This window comes from Podarcis raffonei, chromosome 4 (assembly GCF_027172205.1).
Source record: "Podarcis raffonei isolate rPodRaf1 chromosome 4, rPodRaf1.pri, whole genome shotgun sequence".
Lineage (NCBI taxonomy): Eukaryota > Metazoa > Chordata > Lepidosauria > Squamata > Lacertidae > Podarcis > Podarcis raffonei.
In genome coordinates, this window is record NC_070605.1 from 9,828,248 (window position 1) to 9,851,689 (window position 23,442).

A 23,442-nucleotide genomic window follows, 5' to 3' on the forward strand; every position below is an offset into this window, starting at 1 on the left:
CCGGGTGGGAGTTGATCACGGTGTGGATTTGCCAAGCGTGCCTTCCTCTTAGCACATTTCCTTGCGTCCTGAGTTCGAGTGTCTTCAAAGCCCATGACACCTTTGGTGAAGGCTGTTCTCCAATTGGAGCGTTCTCAATCCAGTGTTTCCTAGTTGTCAGTGTTTAGACTACATTTTTTAAGATTTGCCTTGAGAGAGCCTTTAAACCTCTTTTGTTCACCACCAGCATTACGCTTTCCATTTTTAAGTTCGGAATAGAGCAGTTGCTTTGGCAGACGATCATCAGGCATCCGCACAACATGACCAGTCCAATGAAGTTGATATTGAAGAATCATTGCTTCAACACTGGTGATCTTTGCTTCTTCACGTACACTGGCATTAGTTCGCCTGTCTTCCCAAGTGATGTGGAAATTTTTCGGAGACACCCTATGCAATAACTGGGTATTGCAGCTCTGTGAGGGGAATAGTGGGAGGGGGGAAGAAGGTCCTCCGAACAAATTTCAACACCCTTTACAGAGACCTGTCAGGAGTAAGCATAGACCAATGGTACCAAATAGTATGGGAAACAGCCCTACTAGAAAAATTAACTAATAAACTGAAACTGACACGGGGACAAACAGAAGAAGACGCCTTCACCCCGGTATGGCTCCCCTTTATCACATACACAACCCAACAGGACAATGACAATAATCCACCAACAGCATACAAATCAATATGGCTCACCTGATCCAAAACACACACACACCCCACTCACACACGAAAACAAAGATCACCACAGCCAATCACAAGCAAACAATCACACCCTAGGCCAACCCCAACCTCTCTCACCACCAAAGGAACACAAGTGAACAACACAAGCAATGCTGACACCAAACTCTACATACATTAAGCATAATAGAAACACCGCCACCCGACCCCACCCCCATCCATCTTCCCTCTCTCCACCCCCCTTTCTTTTTTCTTTCTTTTTTCTTCTCCCCCTAATGCCTCAACAAATGAAACGGATTTATAAAAATGTTACATGGAAGAAGAAGAAAAAAATACGAGGCACTACACTTCTGTAAAACAAGAAAATCCTTAATAAAAATATATATATTTTTTAAAAAAACCCTTTACGAATTACAGTTCCCAGGATCTTTTGCTGGGAAGCCACGATGGTTGAAAGTGTTGTGAGGGAGTTTTATATGTACAGTGGTACCTCGGGTTAAGTACTTAATTCGTTCTGGAAGTCCGTTCTTAACCTGAAACTGTTCTTAACCTGAAGCACCACTTTAGCTAATGGGGCCTCCTGCTGTTGCTGCACTGCCAGAGCATGATTTCTGTTCTCATCCTGAAGCAAAGTTCTTAACCTGAAGCACTATTTCTGGGTTAGCGGAGTCTGTAACCTGAAGCGTATGTAACCTGAAGCGTATGTAACCTGACGTACCACTGTACAGTGCAGAAAAAGCCTTGGCAAAAGGCTGCATTCTGTGTTCTGGGCACTCCTCAACACTCTCTGTGCTGGTTCAATTCATTTGACTCTGGGTTAGAGGAAGAAGCTTTGTACAGCTCTTGAGAAAATGTCTGGGGCTCCTTTGAAGGATTTCACACAGCCACAGCCGCGGAGAAAAGAACCTTCGAGCAAGAGGTTCGGCATGTCCAGGAAACATTCTTGAAACCAATATAGACACCCAGAATGTCCATCAAAGTGGTCAGAACATGACTGGGGGCGTCCAGCAGCTGTACAGGGCGGTGGTTATTTTAAAAACAGAGCATGAAATCTAGCATCTGGGGAAAAAGAAACCCATGTAATTTTAGATAGCCCTTGTGCATTCATTGCAGACCAGTGCTGTGCACCACAGGGCTGAGACATCTGTCAAAGCAGGGATGGGGAATCTGTGACCCCCTGCAGATGATGCTGGATTTCCTTCAGCCCCGGCCCGCAAGGGCTGATGGGAGTTGTAGTCCGGAAACAACTGGAGGTCTGTAGATTCTCCGTTCGTGGGTTATAGGACTCTGGGGTTGCGGCGCTCATCTCGCTTTACTGGCTGAGCAAGCCGGCGTATAGCTTCTGGGTCATGTGGCCAGCATGACTAAGCCGCTTCTGGCGAACCAAAGCAGCGCACGGAAACGCCGTTTACCTTCCCGCCGGAGTGGTACCTATTTATCTACTTGCACTTTGACATGCTTTCGAACTGCTAGTTGGCAGGAGCAGGGACCGAGCAACAGGAGCTCACCCCGTCGCGGGGATTCGAACCACTGACCTTCTGATCGGCAAGTCCTAGGCTCTGTGGTTTAACCCACAGCGCCACCTGCGTCCCTAGATAGATAGATAGATAGATAGATGGATGGATAGAGATAGATAGATGATAGATAGATAGATATAGATAGATATAGCTAGCTAGATACATAGATGATTGATTGATTGATTGATTGATTGATAGATGATAGATAGATTATAATATATTATTATTATATATTATACCCCATCTATTCTCCTGATGGGACTCAAGGCAGCTTACCGGTAAACACAAGAACCGTTAATGTAGAAAGAAACCAATCACTGAAAAACATTGAAGCATTAGAATATTGAATTATAGAGTTGGAAGCGACTATCCCAGTAAAGAAGCCCAGAAGGGCACAATGGATGCTGGTATTGATGCCACCACAGGCTCCAGTATCTTGTCCCAAGAAGAAGAAGAAGAAGAAGAAGAAGAAGAAGAAGAAGAAGAAGAAGAAGAAGGCACTATCTGTATCCAAAATCAGTAAATTTACTCTTGTCAGTATCCAGGCATGCCATGTTCTGCCCAACACTGGGTGGGGAGCACATCACATGTGTGTAAAATCATGCGTACGATATGCACCTCACATCATGCAGATCAGGAGGAGGCCACGAGACCCAACAACGCCCACCTGCACGAGGTCTGGCAAGGCCAGCTGCCATTGTGGGGAGGCCCAGAGAGGCCTGGCCGCTCAAGATTGGCAGCTCAGCCCAACTTACTTACCATCCCATAGAATTGGCACCTATGTCAGTATCTACTCTTCTGGCTGCAAATAGCATGGATGTAAGGTAAAGGGACCCCTGACCATTAGGTCCAGTCGTGACCGACTCTGGGGTTGTGGTGCCCATCTTGCTTTATTGGCCGAGGGAGCCAGCGTCCAGCTTCTGGGTCATGTGGCCAGCATGACTATCTATCATCTATCATGTGGCCAGATGACCGAGCAATGGGAGCTCACCCCATCACGGGGATTTGAACTGCTGACCTTCTGATCAGCAAGTCCTAGGCTCTGTGGTTTAACCCACAGCACCACCCGCGTCCCAGCATGGATGTAATCCATGGCTAAATTATATCTCTTTGAAGAAGGCAACATTTGCTTGGAAGCGGAAGTGTTTTGTGGTTAATTAAACGGCATCAAAGCCTATTGAAGCACATAGTGTGGCTGTTTCTCTTGGGTGTTGCCCAGTACTTTTTTCTAGGTGAAGGGGTGGCAACTCCAGGTGGGGTGTGTGTGTGTGTGTGTGTGTGTGTGTGTGTGTGTGAGAGAGAGAGAGAGAGAGAGAGAGAGAGAGAGAGAGAGAGAGAGAGAATAAAAGAAAGAGGCACAAAAAGACGAGAAGTCTTGAGGGGAAATAAACTGGCCTTGATGGAAAGTCTCCCCTTCTTTCCTACAAGGTTCACGTGGGGGAAAGGGGTCACTCTGCACACAGACGGAGTTAAACTAGCATTAAACCGCTGCCAGCCCATCGGAGCAATATGTTACAACTCTCAATTTCAACACAGTTGGAAGCCGAAACTTTGCGTAAGAAGCTTCCATTCTCCCAAGAGATAAGCAGGGGCCAGATGGCAGATGGTGAGAGAAGTGTTATAGGAGGCAGAGGGTGACTGGCCATGTCTGCAAAGCGAGGATTGATCGCTGTTCCCAGTCTCGATGATGATGAAGATGGCAATGATACAGATAAAAAAATTAACAAATTACATGCCAGTTGCTCATTGCACAAAAGGTTTCCCGAGCAACTTACAAGACGTTTAAAATGTAAGTAATTAAAAAGTTACCTTGTAAAGTAAGCAAGATTACACAGGAACACATTCATATAGAAACACACCCGGTTCATTAAAATACACTAAGAAACATTCTCCTCACAATACAGTGGTACCTGGGGTTACATACGCTTCAGGTTACAGACTCCACTAACCCAGAAATAGTACCTCGGGTTAAGAACTTTGCTTCAGGGTGAGAACAGAAATCGTGCTCCGGCAGCGCAGCAGCAGCGGGAGGCCCCATTAGCTAAAGTGGTGCTTCAGGTTAAGAACAGTTTCAGGTTAAGAACAGACCTCCGGAACGAATTAAGTACTTAACCCGAGGTACCACTGTAGAGGGAAGAGATTTGTCGAGCTGGAAGGGACCTCAAAGGTCATTTGGTCCGAACCCCTGAGGTACAGGAATCACAGCTAAAAAATCTCTGACTGGTAGCCATCCAACATTTGTTTAAGCAGAGAGCTTTCCTCTGACTCTTCCCTCATTTGGGCAAGACTTCCATATGGCAGCTCTGGGATGGATAGATGTTTTCTATTTCCTATCCTTTCCTCCAGTAGTCAAAGCGATCAAATGCTTTGTGAAAGGCACCCGTGTTGTTATCTACTTGGAATGTAGGAAGGTAGCAGCCGGAGGATGAAATTTACTTACGTAAGTTCTAGCCAAAAATGGACCTTGAAGCAGCTTACAAATATCAGTACAGTGGTACCTCAGGTTAAGAACTTAATTCGTTCTGGAGGTCCGTTCTTAACCTGAAACTGTTCTTAAGCTGAGGTACCCTTTTAGCTAATGGGGCCTCCCGCCGCGGCCTCGCGATTTCTGTTCTCATCCTGAAGCAAAGTTCTTAACCTGAGGTACTATTTCTGGTTTAGCAGAGTCTGTAACCTGAAGCATCTGTAACCTGAGGTACTACTGCATTAAGACAGCTCCTTGCCCTCGGGCTCACCACCTACAAAGACACGACACACGAGGAAAATAGGAATGGGAGGGCGGAGGAGAAAACAAGCCCAAGTCCTTACGGTTACATTTCTTAAAATAACAGCGATATCAGTGATGGTTACAGTTTTTCTTGAAACCCTTGATGGATCTCTGAGCCGCAATGAAACAGAAAACAGACCCTGGTCTATGGAAATCCTTCAGGTGGAATCGCATTACGCAGAATCAGACCACTGATCAAGCTGGTTGTCTAGCTGTCGGCTTCAATTGATCACAGAGGCTCTTTGGGATATCAGGCAGATGTCTAGACAGGGCGCAGTATCGTGTGTATGTTTCCAAAGATCAAAGCAGTGTCTTGTGTATGACAAAGCTGGGTTGTGACCCTTTGCCTAATACCCTTTTCCTGATTTGAATCCTCGTCCACCAAAGTTGCTCTTTGCCCTATAGAGCAAAACAGGTAACAGGTACAGTTTGGCTCTCTTGTGTTTCACTGGGGACATCTGCATGCATGGCCTGGGCTCTGGGCTTGGAATACAGAACAGTCTTCTCTGACGTGCTGCTGTTAGACCGTTTCTTGCAGAGAGGGGAATAACTTGTTATCTTGCATATGATGATAAGGGAAGATTCAGGACAGGGAAAAGAAAAGAAAACAACCATGCAGCGCATAGTTATACAATGGAACACACTGCCACAGGAGGTGGTGAGGGCCACTAACTTGGATGATGATGATGATGATGATAATAATAATAATAATAATAATAATAATAATAATAATAATCCAGTCATACCACATGTTGTGTTTGCTTTAGGTTGAGCATTTTCAGGTTGCATTCCGTGGCAACCCGGAAGTACCAGAAAGGGTTACTTGCGGGTTTTGCCGCTTGCGCATGCGCAGACACGCAAAATGACATAATGCGCATGCGCAGAAGCAGCAAATTGCGACCCGCGCGCGCGCAGATGTGGGTTGCTTTCTGCTCAGGTTGCAAACGGGGCCCTGGAACGGATCCCATTTGCAACCAGAGGTACCACTGTAATAATAATAATAATAATAATAATAATAATAATAATAATAATTTATTATTTATACCCCGCCCACCTGGCTGGGCTTCCCCAGCCACTCTGGGTGGCTTCCAACAAAATATTAAAATACAGTAATGCATCAAACATTAAATGCTTCGCTAAACATGGATGGCTTTAAAAGAGGATTGGACAAATTCATGGAGCAGAGGGCTATCAGTCTCTACTAGCCACAGTGGCTATGCTCTGTCTCCACCATTGGCGACAGCAATGCTCCCGAATGCCGGTCTCTGAAAAACACAGGAGGGAAGAGTGTTCTTGTGCTTGGGTGCTGCTTGTGGGGTTCCCAGAAGACTCATAGAAGCATGCAGGTGGGAGGGACTCCAAGGGTCCTCTACTCCAGTCCCCTGCAATTCAGGAATCTCAGCTAAAGGATCCAGGACAGATGACCATCCAACCTCTGCTTAAAAACCTCCAAGACAGGAGAGTCCACCACCTCCCAATGGAATCCGTTCCACTGTGGAAAAGCTCTGACTTGTCAGGAGGTTCTTCCTGATGTTGGAATCTCCTTTCTTGTGACTGGAAGCCATGGGTTCGAGTCCTAACCCCACTAGAGCAGGAGAAAACAAGTTTGTTCCCTCTTCCATGGGACAGCCCTTGAAATATTTGAAGATGGCTATCATAGACACGGGTGGTGCTGTGGGTTAAACCACAGAGCCTAGGGCTTGCTGATCATAAGGTCGGCAGTTCGAATCCCTGCGACAGGGTGAGCTCCCGTTGCTTGGTCCCAGCTCCTGCCAACCTAGCAGTTCGAAAGCACGTAAAAGTGCAAGCAGATAAATAGGTACCCCTCCAGCGGGAAGGTAAAGGGCGTTTCCGTGCGCTGCTCTGGTTAGTCATGCTGGCCACATGACCCGGAAGCTGTACATTGGCTCCCTCAGCAACTAAAGCGAGATGAGTGACGAAACCCCAGAGTCGGCCACGACTGGACCTAATGGTCAGGGGTCCCTTTACCATTACCTTTATCCTAGACAGCATCTTAAAAAGCAGAGACATCACCTTGCCGACAAAGGTCCGTATAGTTAAAGCTCTGGTTTTCCCAGTACTGATGTATGGAAGTGAGAGCTGGACCACAAAGAAGGCTGATTGCCAAAGAATTGATACGTTCGGATTATGGTGTTGGAGGAGACTCTTGAGAGTCCCATGGACTGCAAGAAGATCAAACCTATCACTTCTTAAGGAAATCAGCCCTGAGTGCTCACTGGAAGGACAGATCCTGAAGCTGAGGCTCCAGTACTTTGGCCACCTCATGAGAAGAGAAGACTCCCTGGAAAAGACCCTGATGTTGGGAAAGATGGAGGGCACAAGGAGAAGGGGACGACAGAGGACGAGATGGTTGGACAGTGTTCTCGAAGCTACGAACATGAGTTTGACCAAACTGCAGGAGGCAGTGGAAGACAGGAGGGCCTGGCGTGCTCTGGTCCATGGGGTCATGAAGAGTCAGACACGACTAAACGACCAAACAAACAAAACATCCTATCTCCTCTCAGTCTCCTCTACCCCAGGCGAAACATGTTCTGTTCCTTCAACCGCTCCTCATAAGGCTTCGTTTCCAGATCCTTGATCATCTTGGTTGCCTTCTTCTGCACACCTTCCAGGTATCTGGTTGGCCACTGTGAGAACAGCCTTTGGCCTGATCCTGCAGGCTCTTCTGGGAGATATCAAAGCCAAGCCTGGAGCTTGCACAAATCTTGCCCTCGGTTCATTTCTTAACGGGGTTGCCAGGAGAACCTTTGATTCCATTAACAAAGAGCACCTCTGGGGAGCAGCTGAAAAATGTTCATTGTGCTTTGCATCACAGAGGCATCTCCCTCCCTCCCCTGGCAACATTCCACCGTTTTCCTTTTCGGATAAAAATAGAAGCAGTGGCAGAACGCGAACTATTTCTACACCAGCCTTTCAGTCAAAGTCTTGCAGTAAAAAAGCTACAAGAGAACAACTATTGACCCCGTAAGCCAGCATGTCTAGACATGGCGGGTTTGTCTTGCCCCATACCAACCTGGCCCAAAACTTTGCACTTTGGCACCTCCTGTTTGTGCGCCAAACTACATGGTACGCTCAATGCCTCCTTAGCAATGTTTGCGCTATAACAGCAGGCACAGTGGGGCCAAGGTGGTTTTGTTGCCACCATGGAATTGGGAGCAAGGAGGAACTGGGGGGAGCAAACTCTGGAGCCAATTCCTAGTTACAAACATTCCATTATGCTTTGCTCACAGCAGAACCCGGCTTTCCTCAACATAATTTGGATTAGCTTGGTTTCCGGGTGGGAGTTGATCACGGTGAGGGTTTGCCAAGCGTATGTTCCTCTTAGCACATTTCTCCCTTGAGTTCGAGTGTCTTCAAAGCCCAGGACACCTTTGGTATAGGCTGTTCTCCAACTGGAGCGCTCACAATCCAGTGTTGTCCAGTTGTCGGTGTTCATACTACATTTTTTTTAGATTTGCCTTGAGAAAGTCTTTGAACCTCTGTTGTTGACCACCAGCATTACGCTTTCCATTTTTAAGTTCAGAATAGAGTAGTTGCTTTGGAAGACGATCGTCAGGCATCCGAACAACATGACCAGTCCAACAAAGTTGACAAATCATTGCTTTGACACTAGTGATCTTTGCTTCTTCCACTACACTGGCATTAGTTCGCCTGTCTTCCCAAGGGATGTTTAAAATTTTTCAGAGACACCTTTGATGGAATAGTTTGAGGAAAAACCAAGGGGGAATACCTTAAAAACATACCACCCACTTCTAGAAGGCCACAGATCGTTAAAGGCTATGGATGTTGGAATCATAGAATTGTAGATCTGGAAGGTACCCCAGGGTCATCTAGTCCAGCCCCCTGCAATGCAGGAATCTCAGCTAAAGCATTCAGGACCAATGCCTCTAGCTTGGTGGCTGCACAAACTTGCAGTTGCTTTTCGCATTATCACCCACACCCTGAGGTCCCCACCATCCCCATAAAATGAATGGCGAGGGCCCTGCTTCTCTAGCAATCCAGCTCTCTGTTCCCTCCCTCCATTTCCTACAAAATCATCACACAGATGTCGGCTGGACAGGAGGAAAAAAGAGCATCTTCTTTCTTTATTTACAATTGATTTTGTACCTGTTTTTCAGTCTGAGAATTTCTACAGCATACTGAATCATTAAATAAGAATGAACATTAACATCCGCAATGATTATTAAAACCAAGAGATCGGTTAGAAACAGTAAAAGACTAACAGTAGAATCCAATGAAGGTTTACTCAGAAGCAAGATGAGGCTGCAATCCCATACCCCTTTACAAGAGTCAATGAGATTTACTGCTGAATTACTTGTTTAGAGTAGCACTAGAGTAGATCTAAAAGACATATGCAGTTAGCAATGAAGGGCTTTGTGAGACAGGTCACCTTTTTATGATAAGGAACTGTATAGAACTGTGTGCTTGTGGGATCTGAACTGATCGTGATTGTATGAGATCTCGGGGATGTAGTGGATAATTCAATGAAGATGTGTGCAGCAGCAGTGAAAAGGGTAAACTCCATGTTAGGGTTCATTAGGAAAGGGATTGAAAATGAAACAACCAATATGATAATGCCATTAGACAAATCAATGGTAAAACTGCACTTGGAATACTGTGTACAGTTCTGGTGACTTCACCTTTTGTAGAGCTGGTTCAAAAGAGCATCTTCCAAGAGCCGCCTTAGGACCCTTTCTCCTCTCTGTCTCCATGGCAACAGGAAAGGCTTCACAGGCCCCGGCCTTCATTCCCATTCCCCAGTTGTGTCTCCTTCATCTTATCTGTGTCGTGTTATATAACTGCTGGCGAGGATGAGGCAATTCAAAGGCTCATCAAGGCAGTGGATAATTGGCATTAAAAAAAATAAAATTCACAAAACTGAGCTGGATCTGAAGGCCGTATAAGTTGTGCTATGTGAATTATGGGCTCCCGCCTCACTTTGTGACCACCTGCCATGGAAAGCAGATCCTGTCCTGATTTTCAAGGCCCTTGAAAGCCTTACGCCAACCTTTTGGACTACAATTCCCATCAGCCTCAGCCAGCACCGCCAAATGTTGCTGGGTCTGATGGGAGTTGTAGCCCAAAACAGCTGGAGGGAGGCATGGATAAGCCTGTCATTTCGGGTTTCTTTCTGCTTCTCGTTTTTCCAGACTTAAGTTCCACATTGTATTGTGATTGTTGTTGTTCAAAAGAGAATTCTCAAGGAAATTCATCAGGACGGAAAAGGTACGAGAAAGTGGAAAACATAACCTTCCTTGGAGGTTTTTCGGCAGAGGTTGGATGGCCATCTGTCATGGATGCTTTAGTTGAGATTCCTGCATTGCAAGGGGTTGGACTAGATGACCCCAGGATCCCTTCCAACTCTACAATTCCATGATTCTACGATTCTGTGATTCAGCTCTGCAAAACTTTGTCAAAACACGGTCCACTTTTATTTCATTTGCAAAGAACATGCACATGAACTACCCAAGGCATATGGGAACCTGTGGAACGGCACTTTTGAAACCAGCAGTTGTCAATCTAACGTTTTATTTTATCATCACTAATGGAACTGTACTTGATTGTAGACTGGTCTTCCATCAGTGAAATAAAGGCCTGGAGACAAAAAAATGTCCACTGTCCACCCTCAATTTTCCCTATGAGACTTTTTAAAAAGCTAAATAAATAAATAAATAAATAGACAGACAGGAGTGCCTGGCATGCTCTGTTCCATGGGGTCATGAAGAGTCAGACACGACTAAACGACTAAACAACAACAACAACAAACAATAACAACATATTAATAGTGAAATAATTATTAAGCTCTAACTTAAAATGATTGGGGGCCCATTTCTTATGTTGTAGGAGCCGATATAACACAGAACACTGCTGCTGTGTGTAGGTTTTATTTTATTTGCTTTTTATCTTATATTTTGAAAATGTACATCCAGTTTTTCCCCCTTTAATTGTTTTGGGGGGCCCCCAAGAGAGTGGAATCCTAAGCTATAGCTTGTTTGACTTATATGGAAACAGCTCAGAGGTAAAAGGGATCTGAGTTGTTCTTATCCCCATATACTTTTTACAGAATCGTAGAATTGTAGACAATTCTGGGACAGCTCTGAAGTGTCCCTCATGCCGCAATGCTATTTCAAGTGTGTTTGTATCACTTGCTTCCAGTGCAGCCATGCAGCAAACTTAACCGATTTCGTGGGAGGTGGCCCAAATTGCTATGGACTTGTCTTCCTCCCTCCCATGAAGATTGCATTCCCAAACCAGTGATTGCGCTCCTGCACTCTGCAAATTAAACTTTTTTTCAGGTGGGAAGAGTGATGTAAGTTTCAGATTCATCAGCTCCCTGAAGTCTGGGGGACACTGTCCCTCGTTGAACCGCCCCAGCATTTAAAACTGAACTGGCGACAAATCAAACTCTCTTTGACATCCTTTTGTAACTTTGGCCTTTTGTATGCATTGCAACAGAGCCGCACTCCGGATTTTGGTGCAAACCCCGTTTTTAGCGCCTGGTTAAGTTTGTACAGTGGAGAAATGAACCTTGGCAAAAAAAGAAAGAAAATAATACAGCCAACATCATCTCTAGAGTCAGGGGTGAAAGTCCTGGGAGAAGTCTAGGACCCAGTGGGGACATTGAAGTTGTCCCTGTCTACTGACTCTTTAGGGACGCGGGTGGCGCTGTGGGTTAAACCACAGAGCCTAGGACTTGCTGATCAGAAGGTCCGCGGTACGAATCCCCGCGACGGGGTGAGCTCCCGTTGCTCAGTCCCTGCTCCTGCCCACCTAGCAGTTTGAAAGCATGTAAAAGTGCAAGTAGATAAATAGGTACCGCTCCGGCGGGAAGGTAAACGACGTTTCCGTGCGCTGCTCTGGTTCGCCAGAAGCGGCTTAGTCATGCTGGCCACATGACCCGGAAGCTGTACGCCAGCTCCCTCGGCCAATAAAGTGAGATGAGCACCGCAACCCCAGAGTCGTCTGCGACTGGACCTAATGGTCAGGGGTCCCTTTACCTTTACTGACTCTTTGCTGACCCTTTCAGGGGGGGGGGAAACTGCAGATTCTGAGCGCTGGCAGGGACTTAGGATGAAAAAAGCAGCCTGCCTTTGCTCTCCCTTTCCATGGCTGGATTTAACCACATTCCAAAAGTGGGGCAGAGCTCTCCGGGGCTCTTTGCTGAAGCAACAGATTGCAACCATGTCTCCCGGGTCCAATTCTGCGACAGGAGTCACGCAATGACATGATGCAAGACGCCGAAAATTGGGGCAGCGGGCACTCGTGCATGATGCACTTCCGTGACATGTACACACCATTGTGAAAACTACGCCAGGAGTCATCCTCAGTTATGGCTGGTAACTGCCAAAGCGGGTGGCGCTGTGGGTAAAACCTCAGCACCAAGGACTTGCTGATCGCATGGTCGGCAGTTCGAATCCCCGCAGCGGGGTGAGCTCCCGTCGTTCGGTCCCAGCGCCTGCCAACCTAGCAGTTTGAAAGCACCCCCGGGTGCAAGTAGATAAATAGGGACCGCTTACCAGCGGGAAGGTAAACAGCGTTCCGTGTGCTGCGCTGGCTCGCCAGATGCAGCTTATCACGCTGGCCACGTGACCCGGAAGTGTCTCTGGACAGCGCTGGCTCCCGGCCTATAGAGTGAGATGAGCGCACAACCCTAGAGTCTGGCAAGACTGGCCCGTACGGGCAGGGGTACCTTTACCTTTACCTTTACAGTAATAGGGTGTGCCATTTTAGGGAGCGAAACTTAATTTTTTGCACATTTCTTCAGTGAGGAAGTATTAAAAATAGGTTTTTTGGGGTGTGAAGAATTCAAATCTGCTATTATTTTTGCGACTGGGCAACATTTAGCTCGCTTAATCTACATTTAATGAAGAAGCACACAATCTGCTTTTGGAAAACCGAAGCATTTTAATTCTACCTTCTGAAACGGTCAGGTTGTTGGCATGTCTCTGTCACAAAAGACAATGGAGTGCACCTCCAGGGGTGAAGTCGAAGCAGCACCAAAGTGACCTCTCTGGAGTGCAAGCCTGGGCAGTGTGTCTGGAGGTCCTGGGCTACCCAGACAACAAGACCCCCTTCTCAGCCTCACTGATGTGGTCAAAAGGAAAGCATAACAAGACATTTGGCACCAGCTGGGCTGCAAGAGTTGCTGGAAGGAGGCGTACAAGGCACCATTCCACTGTCTTAGGGACTCCATTCTGGATTTGTGTAGGGTTGGCTCCTGAGCCTTTTCTTCTCCTGAAGTTGTCCTGCAAGGCAGTGGAGGCTTAGGATCAGTTTTTTCCCTTCTCGGTGGGCTACATTCTCAGCTTGAGAGCTCCATCTGCCCCACACTTCCCTCTATAGCAGCCTTTCTCAACCTGTGGGTCCCCAGATGCTGTTGGACTACAACTCCCATCACCCCTAGCTAGCAAGGCCAGAGCTCAGGGATGATGGCAGTTGTAGTCCAACAACATCTGGGGACCCACAGGTTGAGAACCGCTGCTCTACAGCATGGGCAGTCAGCACCTTCTGACCGTCTTCTCTCGGTCTTGTGGGTGGCACTGTGGTCTAAACCAGTGAGCCTCTTGGGCTTGCCGATCAGAAGGTCGGTGGTTCGAATCCTCGCAACAGGGTGAGCTCCCGTTGCTCTGTCCCAGCTCCTGCCAACCTAGCAGTTCTAAAGCATGCCAGTGCAAGTAGATAAATAGGTATCGCTGTGGCGGGAAGGTAAACAGTGTCTTTGTGTGCTCTGGTTTCCGTCACGGTGTCCCGTTGTGCCAGAAGCGGTTTAGTCCTGCTGGCCACATAACCCGGAAAACTGTCTGTGGACAAACACTGGCTCCCTCGGCCTGAAAGTGAGTTGAGCACTGCAACCCCACAGTCGCCTTTGACTGGACTTAACTGTCCAGGGGTCCTTTACCTTTACTTTTTTTTTACCTTGTCCGCTCAATCTGCCAGAGCCTTCCACGTTCATTGCCAGTTGTCCGGTGGAATAGAGACTCTTGAGAGCCCCATGGACTGCAAGAAGATCAAACTTCTCCATTCTGAAGGAAATCAGCCCTGAGAGCTCACTGGAAGGACAGATCCTGAAGCTGAGGCTCCAAGACTTTGGCCACCTCATGAGAAGATTCCTTGGAAAAGACCCTGATGTTGGGAAAGATGGAGGGCACAAGGAGAAGGGGAGGACAGAGGACGAGATGGTTGGATAGTGTTCTCGAAGCTACCAGCATGAGTTTGACCAAACTGTGGGGGCAGTGGAAGACAGGAGTGCCTGGCGTGGTCTGGTCCAGGGGGTCACTGTTATGTACTAAGTTGAATAGGATCCAAACTGCAGCAGGCTGATTGGTCCTAGAACAATAGGATCCAAAAGGCAGCAGTCTGATTGGTCCTAGAACAATAGGATTCAGAATGCAGCAGTCTGATTGGTCCTAGAACAATGCAGCAGTATTATTGGTTGGCAGGAACCACCCAATCATGCTCCAGATAGAAGTGAATCCACAACCTGATTGGCTTACAGTAGAATTCCGGAATTAGCCAATCATGTGCAGCCCAATGTGTAAATAATGTATATAAAGCAGATACTTTGAGGGGACTTTCATTCATTCCTCCTCACCACTATGAGCTGAATAAAGAGCATGAAATCACTTTGCGACTCTGAGTATATTTCAGTCACGAAGAGTCGGACACGACTAAACGACTAAACAACAACATGTTAGGCATCTTCTTCCCAACATTTTTAATCACTACACCACATGGACTCTCCTTCAGCCGTTCCTCACAGAACTTGGTCTCCATACAGACCTCACAGTATGTTGTCTATGGTCGACGGGTTTCGATCTATGAACGAGAGCAGCAGCGTGTTGGAAAACTGTTGGCGAAGTAGCTCCTGTGTCAAGTCTTCTCGCATGGTGTGAAGGTCACCAGGGTTGGGGGTGGGCAGAATGGGTGACAGGGAAAAGACCCTGTTTTAGTTTATCTTTGCATTGCATTTTATCCTGCCAGAGAGGAATGGCAAACCAAGCTGAGGGACTACGCCGAAATGGCAAAATTGACCGGGAAGCTCAGGAACCAAGAGGACAAAAACTTTTAAGAAAGAATGGGAGAAATTTATAATTTATTTTGGAGACCACTGTAAGCAGTTGGAAACGTTAGCAGGATTTTAATAACACTTGTAATGTAACAATTATTATGGACAATACGGACAGATACGAAATATGGATCATGAAATAATATGCAGTTGAAAATTGTTATGTACTGAGCTGAATAGGATCCAAACTGGAGCAGTCTGATTGGTCCTAGAACAATAGGATTCAGAATGCAGCAGTCTGATTGGTCCTAGAACAATGCAGCGGTATGATTGGTTGGCAGGAACCACCCAATCATGCTCCAGATAGAAGTGAATCCACAACCTGATTGACTTACAGTAGAATTCCGGAATTAGCCAATCATGTGCAGCCCATTGTGTAAATAATGTATATAAAGCAGATACTTTGAGGGGACTTTCATTCATTCCTCCTCACCACTATGAGCTGAATAAAGAGCATGAAATCACTTTGCAACTCTGAGTATATTTCAAAAATGTTGACAATAAGTCCCATAGAGGGGATGCTGGGAAGTCTGGAGAATCAAAGAAATCTCTAAATGTGGATATTTGCTTGGTATTGTTTATGGTGCTTGCAGCAGAAACTAAGACAATCTGCAACCCCAATTTATTCAAAGCCATAAGAAGTGATGTACATTGTACAAAACATTGTACAAGTGTTAGGAAAAAACTGCCAGCTCTGTTTATGCTATGCATATTACGTAATACAGCATACAGTTAAATATACAAAAATCAATTTATTGATCAGGGTGACCTTTTTTCAAAAGATTTGGAAATGACAGTTCATTTCTTTGTTATTAGGCAAAAGTTCATCTAACTGAGCTACAGGAACATGAGGGTGTAGAAAAGTTATAACCCTAGTAACGTAGCGGAATTGACTTGTGAGGTGGTGTGTTGTTCGATAAGAGATTGAGTGATTTTTTGGGGGGGGAAGCTTGTTTAATTTCATTGTACACAGGTTGTACACAGACAATAAAGGTATTATTATTATTATTATTATTATTAGTGCACCCCCCAAATATTGTTGTAATGGACTGCAAGTGCCCCCTCCAGACAGTGTCAATGTTTGGGCAAGCATTGCAGAACAGCTAATAAAGCAGAAGAACATGGTTATAAATTCACCAGTATTGCATTATTATTGCATCAGTGACATCCAGTATTGCAGGATACGACTCGCCTTTCCAAAGGGACACGCATATTTGCCATGTATAGCGAAGACGAACATCCTTTTTTTACCCATTGACAAGCAAGACCAGTTGATGACATACGGCATGTGACATATGGCAGAGATGGTGGCGCAGTATTGCTGTGAGTTTGGGGTGTTCAGCTGTGTGCTAGACACTTTCTGAGCCCTGGATCCGGCAAGTGTTAAAAGCCAAGCAAGCCAAGACCACATAACACTACTGCAATGCGCTCTATGTGGGGCTAACTTGAAGGTGACCTGGAAACTACAACTAATCCGGAATGTGGCAGCTAGACTGGTGACTGGGAGCGGCTGCCGAGACCACATAACACCGGTCCTGAAAGACCTACATTGGCTCCCAGTACGTTTCCGAGCACAATTCAAAGTGTTGGTGCTGACCTTGAAAGCCCTAAATGGCCTCAGCCCAGTAGACCTGAAGGAGCGTCTCCACCCCCATCGTTCAGCCTGGACACTGAGGTCCAGCACCGAGGACCTTCTGGTGGTTCCCTCGCTGCAAGAAGCCAAGTTACAGGGAACCAGGCAGAGGGCCTTCTCGGTGGTGTCACCCGCCCTGTAGAATGCCCTTCCACCAGATGTCAAGGAAATAAACAACTACCTGACTTTTAGAAGACATCTGAAGGCAGCCCTGTTTAGGGAAGTTTTTGATGTTTGATGTTTTATTGTATTTTTAATATCCTGTTGGGAGCCGCCCAGCGTGGCTGGGGAAACCCAGTCAGATAGGCGGGGTATAAATAAATTATCATCATCATCATCATCATCTGAAGGCAGCCCTGTTTAGGGAAGCTTTTAATGTTTGATGCATTACTGTATTTTTTAATGTTTGATGCATTACTGTATTTTAATATTTTGTTGCAAGCCGCCCAGAGTGGCTGGGGAAGCCCAGCCAGATGGGTGGGGTATAAATAAATTATTATAATTATAATTTTTATTACAGTGGTGCCTCAGGTTAAGAAATCATTCTGGGGGTCCGTCCTTAACCTGAAACTGTTCTTAACCTGAAGCACCACCTTAGCTAATGGGGCCTCCTGCTACCGCTGCACCGCCACTGTGCAATTTCTCTTCTCATCCTGAAGCAAAGTTCTTAACCCGAGGTACTATTTCTGGGTTAGCGGAGTCTGTAACCTGAAGCGTATTCAACCCCAGGTACCACTGTATTAGCATCCCACAGGACTGCTCCATCCTTCACCCCGTTCGGGGGGTGGCAAGAATTGATGGCAAGGGGGAGCCGGCGAGAGGCTTCGCAACGCCCCTCCAATCCCATCCAGCCCCACCCCCGCGTGGCCATTTCCAACCAGCGACGTCCCTTTGGCTCTGCGCACCCCCCACTCCGTCACCCTCTCCCCCCCTTCCAGCCCCGTGAATGTCCCGGCCCGCCTGGCGTCACAATCCTCCGTGGCCCCGCCCCCGGCCAGGTGCTATAAAAGGACGCGCCGCGCGCCCTGCTCCGTCTGCTGCTGCTGCTGCCGCCGCCGGGAGAAGGAGACGCAGCTGCCTCTGCCGCCGCTGGCTTTTCTGCGCGTCTCCCCGAGCGAAGCTGCGCTGTTCCCGGCTCGCGAGCAGGAGGAGCGCCGCTGCCTCCCGGCGAGGGATGGATCGGGGCCCGAGGCCGCTCAGGTTGCAACGCTGAAGCCATGAAGACCCTCATCGCTGCCTACTCCGGCGTCTTGCGAGGTACGGGTGGTACCCAAGGAAGGGAGAGAAGGATGTTGGGGGGTGGAGCAGGATTTTTTTTATGGGGGGGGAAGAAGCACGGGCGTAGGTCCACCAAAATTATTGAAATTAACTGAGGTTCTGCTCACACCCCCCCAGTAGAAGCCTGCAAGGCTGCCCCCCCCGTAATGTCTTTTTTTTGAGGTATTTTTACCCGTGATCCCCCCCCCCAAATAAACTCGACTTTTACTGCGTCCTTCCTTTTGGCAGATCAAGATGATCAGGTGCCAGTGAAAACGGCAAGGGTTTTTTAGGGGGGGGGCAATTAGAACAAGATCTGTTATTTGCATACTGACGTCAAACCCTTCCCCCCAATGTATTTTCTATAGTTAAGTTTTTACCTCTATCTTCAGTATGTTTTATTTTATTGCTACGGCTCGTGGCTGATGCAAATAAAGATTCTTCTGATTCGACAACTTTAGGGAGTGATCTCCTAAAAAGAAAAAAATTTTAGCTGCCCCCCCAAATCCTGGCAACGCCCATGGGAAGAAGGGATATTCAATTTTATATTCCATACTCTGCATGTAATCTCTGAATGTCAGGCAGGATCTCTATCCCGCACTCACCCGAATCTCCATTATTGTAACCTGAAGCCATGGGTTCGAGTCCTACCACCCAGAGCAGGAGAAAGCAAGCTTGCTCCATCTTCTGGGTGACAGCCCTTGAGATATTTGAAGATGGCTATCATATCATAAATGGCATTTCCAGTTTCCCCCCTTTCTGCCCCTCCCCACCGTGCGGTTTTAAGGGGGGGAAGGGAGGCAGCTGAAGTAAGTAACAATTCGCCAAGGGATAGCGTCCAGCAAGGGTGCCAACTTTTATAAAATTGGGGGGGGGGAGGTAAGCCCTGTCCCGCAAAATTGATCTCAGAAGAGACGACACACATGCACCATATGAATGGCAGTGTCAATCAACTGGGGGGGGGGGGCTGAAATATTTTATTGTGGGGAGTCTGAAGGTCCTAGGAGTTGGATCTTATGAAATGCAGCGGGGCAGATTGCAAAGGTGGCAGCCCCAAGGTGTGTGTGTGCACACCTTGGTGCCGGGAAGAATGTTGTTGGGTTGAGGTGTGATTCCATGTGCAAGAGTGGAAGGGAGAACGGTTATCTGCAATCTTTTAGCCAGCTTCCTTATTCGTGTCTCAAGGAGGTGAGCCATAACAATGGCAAAAGGGGAGCTAAGTTTGAAACATTGAAAGATCCGCAAGAAAAAGCTGGCCATTCTTTTCAAAAGAAGCTAAAACTTCTTCAGAGACATGGAAAAGGCAGGTCGGAACGCAGGTGTCATCGGTTGTTTGTGGAAAGTGCAGATAATGGGTGCCTCGTATCTGGACAGGAATGCTGTTCCGCAGAGCAGGGGCAGCCCTGCTCTGTGTTACTGCGCAGATCTGAGATCTCTGGAACTTGCAGGAGAAATTCAAGGATCTTCTTTGGCCATCGCTCGTAGCCAAGTAAGATCGCCTTCCATAAACACAGTTTTAACAGTGAGTCCGTAAGTGACTGTGGAGGCCAATTCTGGATCCACACATCCTTCCACAGTGGGGACATAGGTTTCCGGGCGGGAGTTCGATCACGGTGAGGGTTTGCCAAGCATGCCTTCCTCTTAGCACGTTTCTCCCTTTTGTCCTGAGTTCGAGTGTCTTCAAAGCCCATGACACCTTTGGTAAAGGCTGTTCTCCAACTGGAGCGCTCACAGGCCAGTGTTTCCCAGTTATTGGTGTTTATACTACATTTTTAAAGATTTGCCTAGAGAGAGTCTTTAAACCTCTTTTGTTGACCACCAGCATTACGCTTTCCATTTTTAAGTTCGGAATAGAGTAGTTGCTTTGGCAGACGATCATCAGGCATCCGCACAACGTGACCTGTCCAACGAAGTTGATGTTGAAGAATCATCGCTTTGACACGGGTGATCTTTGCTTCTTCCAGTACACTGGCATTAGTTTGCCTGTCTTCCCATGTTATCTGTGACAGCCAAGGCATTGCCCCATCAGCAATGGGTAGCCATTGCAAACACTGCAAGCAAGGTGTTTGCATGTTGGCCGTGGTTTTGCCCCCACCATGAGCAGCCTAGCCATTTTGTTCTGCACCAGCTGCAGCCTCCAGACCAACCCCCAAGGGCAGCCCCAGAAAGAGCACACTGTAGTAATCCAGCCGTTCAGGTACTGATGCACAGATAACTGTGGTCAAGGTATCCTGATCAGGAATGTCTGTAGCTGTCTTAAAAGGCATCCTTAACTGCTGAGGGCACCGTTGCCTGCTGTAAGCAATGCAGCCTGATCCATTTTATCAACACCCCACTACTGTAGCCTCTTTCAAGTTGCTTCTCAGTTGTTTTCCTACCTTCTTATTCTGGAATAGCTGAACCCCTTTTTGATGGACTTTTTGGCTCTACGGTTGCCATATGGTACAATGCACCTTTCTTCCTATGTTCCCTAGAACTCACATTGATAGCTCTTTAACACTCCGTTGGCCCTTAAGGTTTATTTACCCCCAGGTATTTTACCTGTGGGGACGCGGGTAGCGCTGTGGGTTGAACCACAGAGCCTCTTGAGCTTGCCGATCGGAAGGTCGGTGGTTCGAATCCCCGCGACAGGGTGAGCTCCCGTTGCTCGGTCCCTGCTCCTGCCAACCTAGCAATTTGAAAGCACGTCAAAGTGCAAGTAGATAAATAGGTACCGCTCCGGTGGGAAGGTAAACGGTGTTTCTGTGCACTGCTCTGGTTCGCCAGAAGCAGCCTAGTCATGCTGGCCACATGACCCGGAAGCTGTACGCTGGCTCCCTCGGCCAATAAAGCGAGATGAGCGCCGCAACCCCAGAGTCGTCCGCGACTGGACCTAATGGTCAGGGGTCCTTTTACCTTTACCTATTTTACCTGTGAGGTCCAACAAAGGGTTGGTGTGGAGTTTTCCTCTGTTGTTATTACAGCTGCTTAAAGACAAAACAAAAAGCAGAAAGTTAGCCATTCATGGAGGGGTCTGTACGAGTGGAATGGAACTTCCATCTGCTGGTGCAGTCTACCTCAGAAAACTGGGTGCTTGTGGCCAAACAGAGGAGAGCTGTTTCCTTTGTGCCCTTCTTGGCTGTCAGGCTTCTCGGAGGAGTCAGGTTTGCCGCTATGGAAGAAAAGCAGACTTGAACTTTTGGCCTGATCCTGTAAGGTGAAGCCTGAATGGGCCAGTGAGACTGTAAGCATCTGAAACACTAAACCCGTAAATGCAACGAAGACCACAGATACAGCGACCAAAATGCTGCTATGAAAGTCACAAGGTTTCTGCGGAGATCTGGAGATCTGCAAGTATTGGGTGTAAACTAAGCATGTTTGCAAGCTTATTTTCTCTTGCTCTGGAGGTCAGGACACGAACCGATGGATTCAAGTTACAGAAAAAGAGACTCTGGCTAAACATAGAATTGTGGAGTTGGAAGGGACCCCATAGATTATCTAGTCCAGCCCCCTGGAAGGCAGGAAAATGCAGCTGTCACATACAAGGCTCGAACCAGCAACCTTGGCGCTATCAGTACCATGCTTTAGCCAGCTGAGCTAACCAGCCTGATATCAGGAAGAACTTTCTGACCTTAAGAGTTGTTTGACGGTGGAACAGACTCCCTAAGGAGATGGTTTAAGCTGATTCCCTAAGGAGGTGTTTAAGCTGATTTTATTATTATTATTATTATTGTTGTTTGTTGTTGCTTTTCAGGTTTACACATTTCACTATTTTTACAATCATTTTAACGTTTCGAAGCTTGACTTTCTTCCCCCTCTTTCTGCAGTTCCTTAAATTTATTTCTGATATCTTCTGCATATCCAAATTAACTTACGTTGTTTTTTTATTCATCTCCTTTAAATATATACTCTTACAAACCTGCAGGTTATTGCAATAATCCTGCCAATGTTCTTATCTGTTTGCAATTTATCTGTAAATAGTCAACAAACCATTTCCATTCTTTTATAAAAAGTTTGTTACCTTGATTTCTTATTCTTCCAGAGAGTTTTGCCATTTCTGCACACCTTTTTGTGTTTAAGCTGAGTTTTGATGGTCCTGGACGCTTTAGTTGAGAATCCTGAACTGCAGGGAGTTGGAATAGAGGACCTCTGGGTTCCCTTCCAACTTTAAGGTTCTATGGTTCTGTGCTATGTTGCAGCAGCAGAGCAGCTTCTCTTTGCAGCCAGCGCTCCATGTGGACTTTGCATGTGGCTGGAAGCACCTTCCATGTTTCGGAGCAATAGCCTGAATTCTTTGTAGTGCTCATCAAAGGGCTTTGCACATTGGGAATCCAATTTGCACATTGGGAAGCCAATATTTACTTGTCTTGTGTGCTGTTGGCTTTCTGCTAAGGGGCTCAAGGCCATTCGCCGCCTCACCATTGAATAGGCAGGACCCCAAAGGGACAGAGAGCAAACAGGGAAAATTATGCAAACAGTTCCCAGCGTTCTTTGGCCCTTTTGCGGGAAAGGCTGTGTTGCAGGTGTTTGCTGCTGATCCGAAATTCTCTGGGATGCAACCTGGACTGCTGTGGCCCTTCTTCTTCATGGTGGCTCCTTATCTGGTGGGCTTTCTCCAGAGAAAAGCTGCACTGTACCATTCCCTCCACTTTCCTGGGAGTAAGTCTTGTTAAAGACCTGGCTTCTTATAAGACTTGCCCTGTTTGTGCTGTTGCAACCTGATCTCTCCCTCTTAACCGAATTCAGGAGGGATTCCTTCCCAGAAAAGTGTACGGAAATCACAGCCCAGTGGAAACTAAAGACCGACCTTTCTTGAAATGCTTCTTTTGCCTGTTAGAGTATTGGTTCAGAAAGCATGTACATTAAAAGCATTGGCTGTGAGCCTGTGTGAAAACAATAGTACAGTGCTACCTTGGTTCTCAAACGCCACAGAGCCTAGGGCTTGCTGATCGGAAGGTCGCGGTTCAATTCCCCGCGACGGGGTGAGCTCCCAGTGCTCAGTCCCTGCTCCTGCCAACCTAGCAGTTCAAAAGCACACCAGTGCGGGGACCCGACTTGAAATCGCAGGCAGAAAGAGCCTGCGAGCGTGGGACCCAGCAGGCACCTTTTGCGCCCCCCGTTTTTTGCGAGGGAGCTCCGTAAGGGGCTCCGGTGTGCAGCGGGAGCGGCGCGGTGCTACGGGTCGATTGCTGCGTCTACAGAGCGAAGCCGCGTAGCTGTTGCCGGAGAGCGCTGACCTTCTTCCTTTGAAATTCGGCTTTAAAAAAGAACACCCGTGAGTAGGGGGATTTAAGAAACTCGGATTTGAGAACAAAAAATCTGTGAATTTGGGCTCTGAAGCGGAAAGGTGTAAAAAGGAAGTCCGTCTTTCCGTTTTGTAAAAGATTAAAGCAAAGACCTTTTTGCGCTATTACTTTAATGTGGATTGTAAAACTTCAACTCTAAAGCACCAAAAGAAAGAACTCCCCCGTTAGTGGAGAGGGGGGAAGTTAAG

The 23,442-nt window shown here is 47.1% G+C and overlaps 1 protein-coding gene across 1 annotated transcript in view; it reads left to right on the plus strand.

Annotated features, from left to right (window-relative positions):
• Nucleotides 1-17,756: 17,756 nt before the first annotated feature.
• The window catches only part of DGAT2 (diacylglycerol O-acyltransferase 2), a 67,984-nt gene continuing 62,298 nt past the window's right edge, over nucleotides 17,757-23,442 (plus strand). Inside the window, exon 1 of the mRNA XM_053385421.1 lies at nucleotides 17,757-17,969. Coding sequence (XP_053241396.1) covers nucleotides 17,930-17,969 — 40 coding nt within the window. The 5' untranslated portion in view covers nucleotides 17,757-17,929. The remainder of the gene's footprint in view (nucleotides 17,970-23,442) is intronic.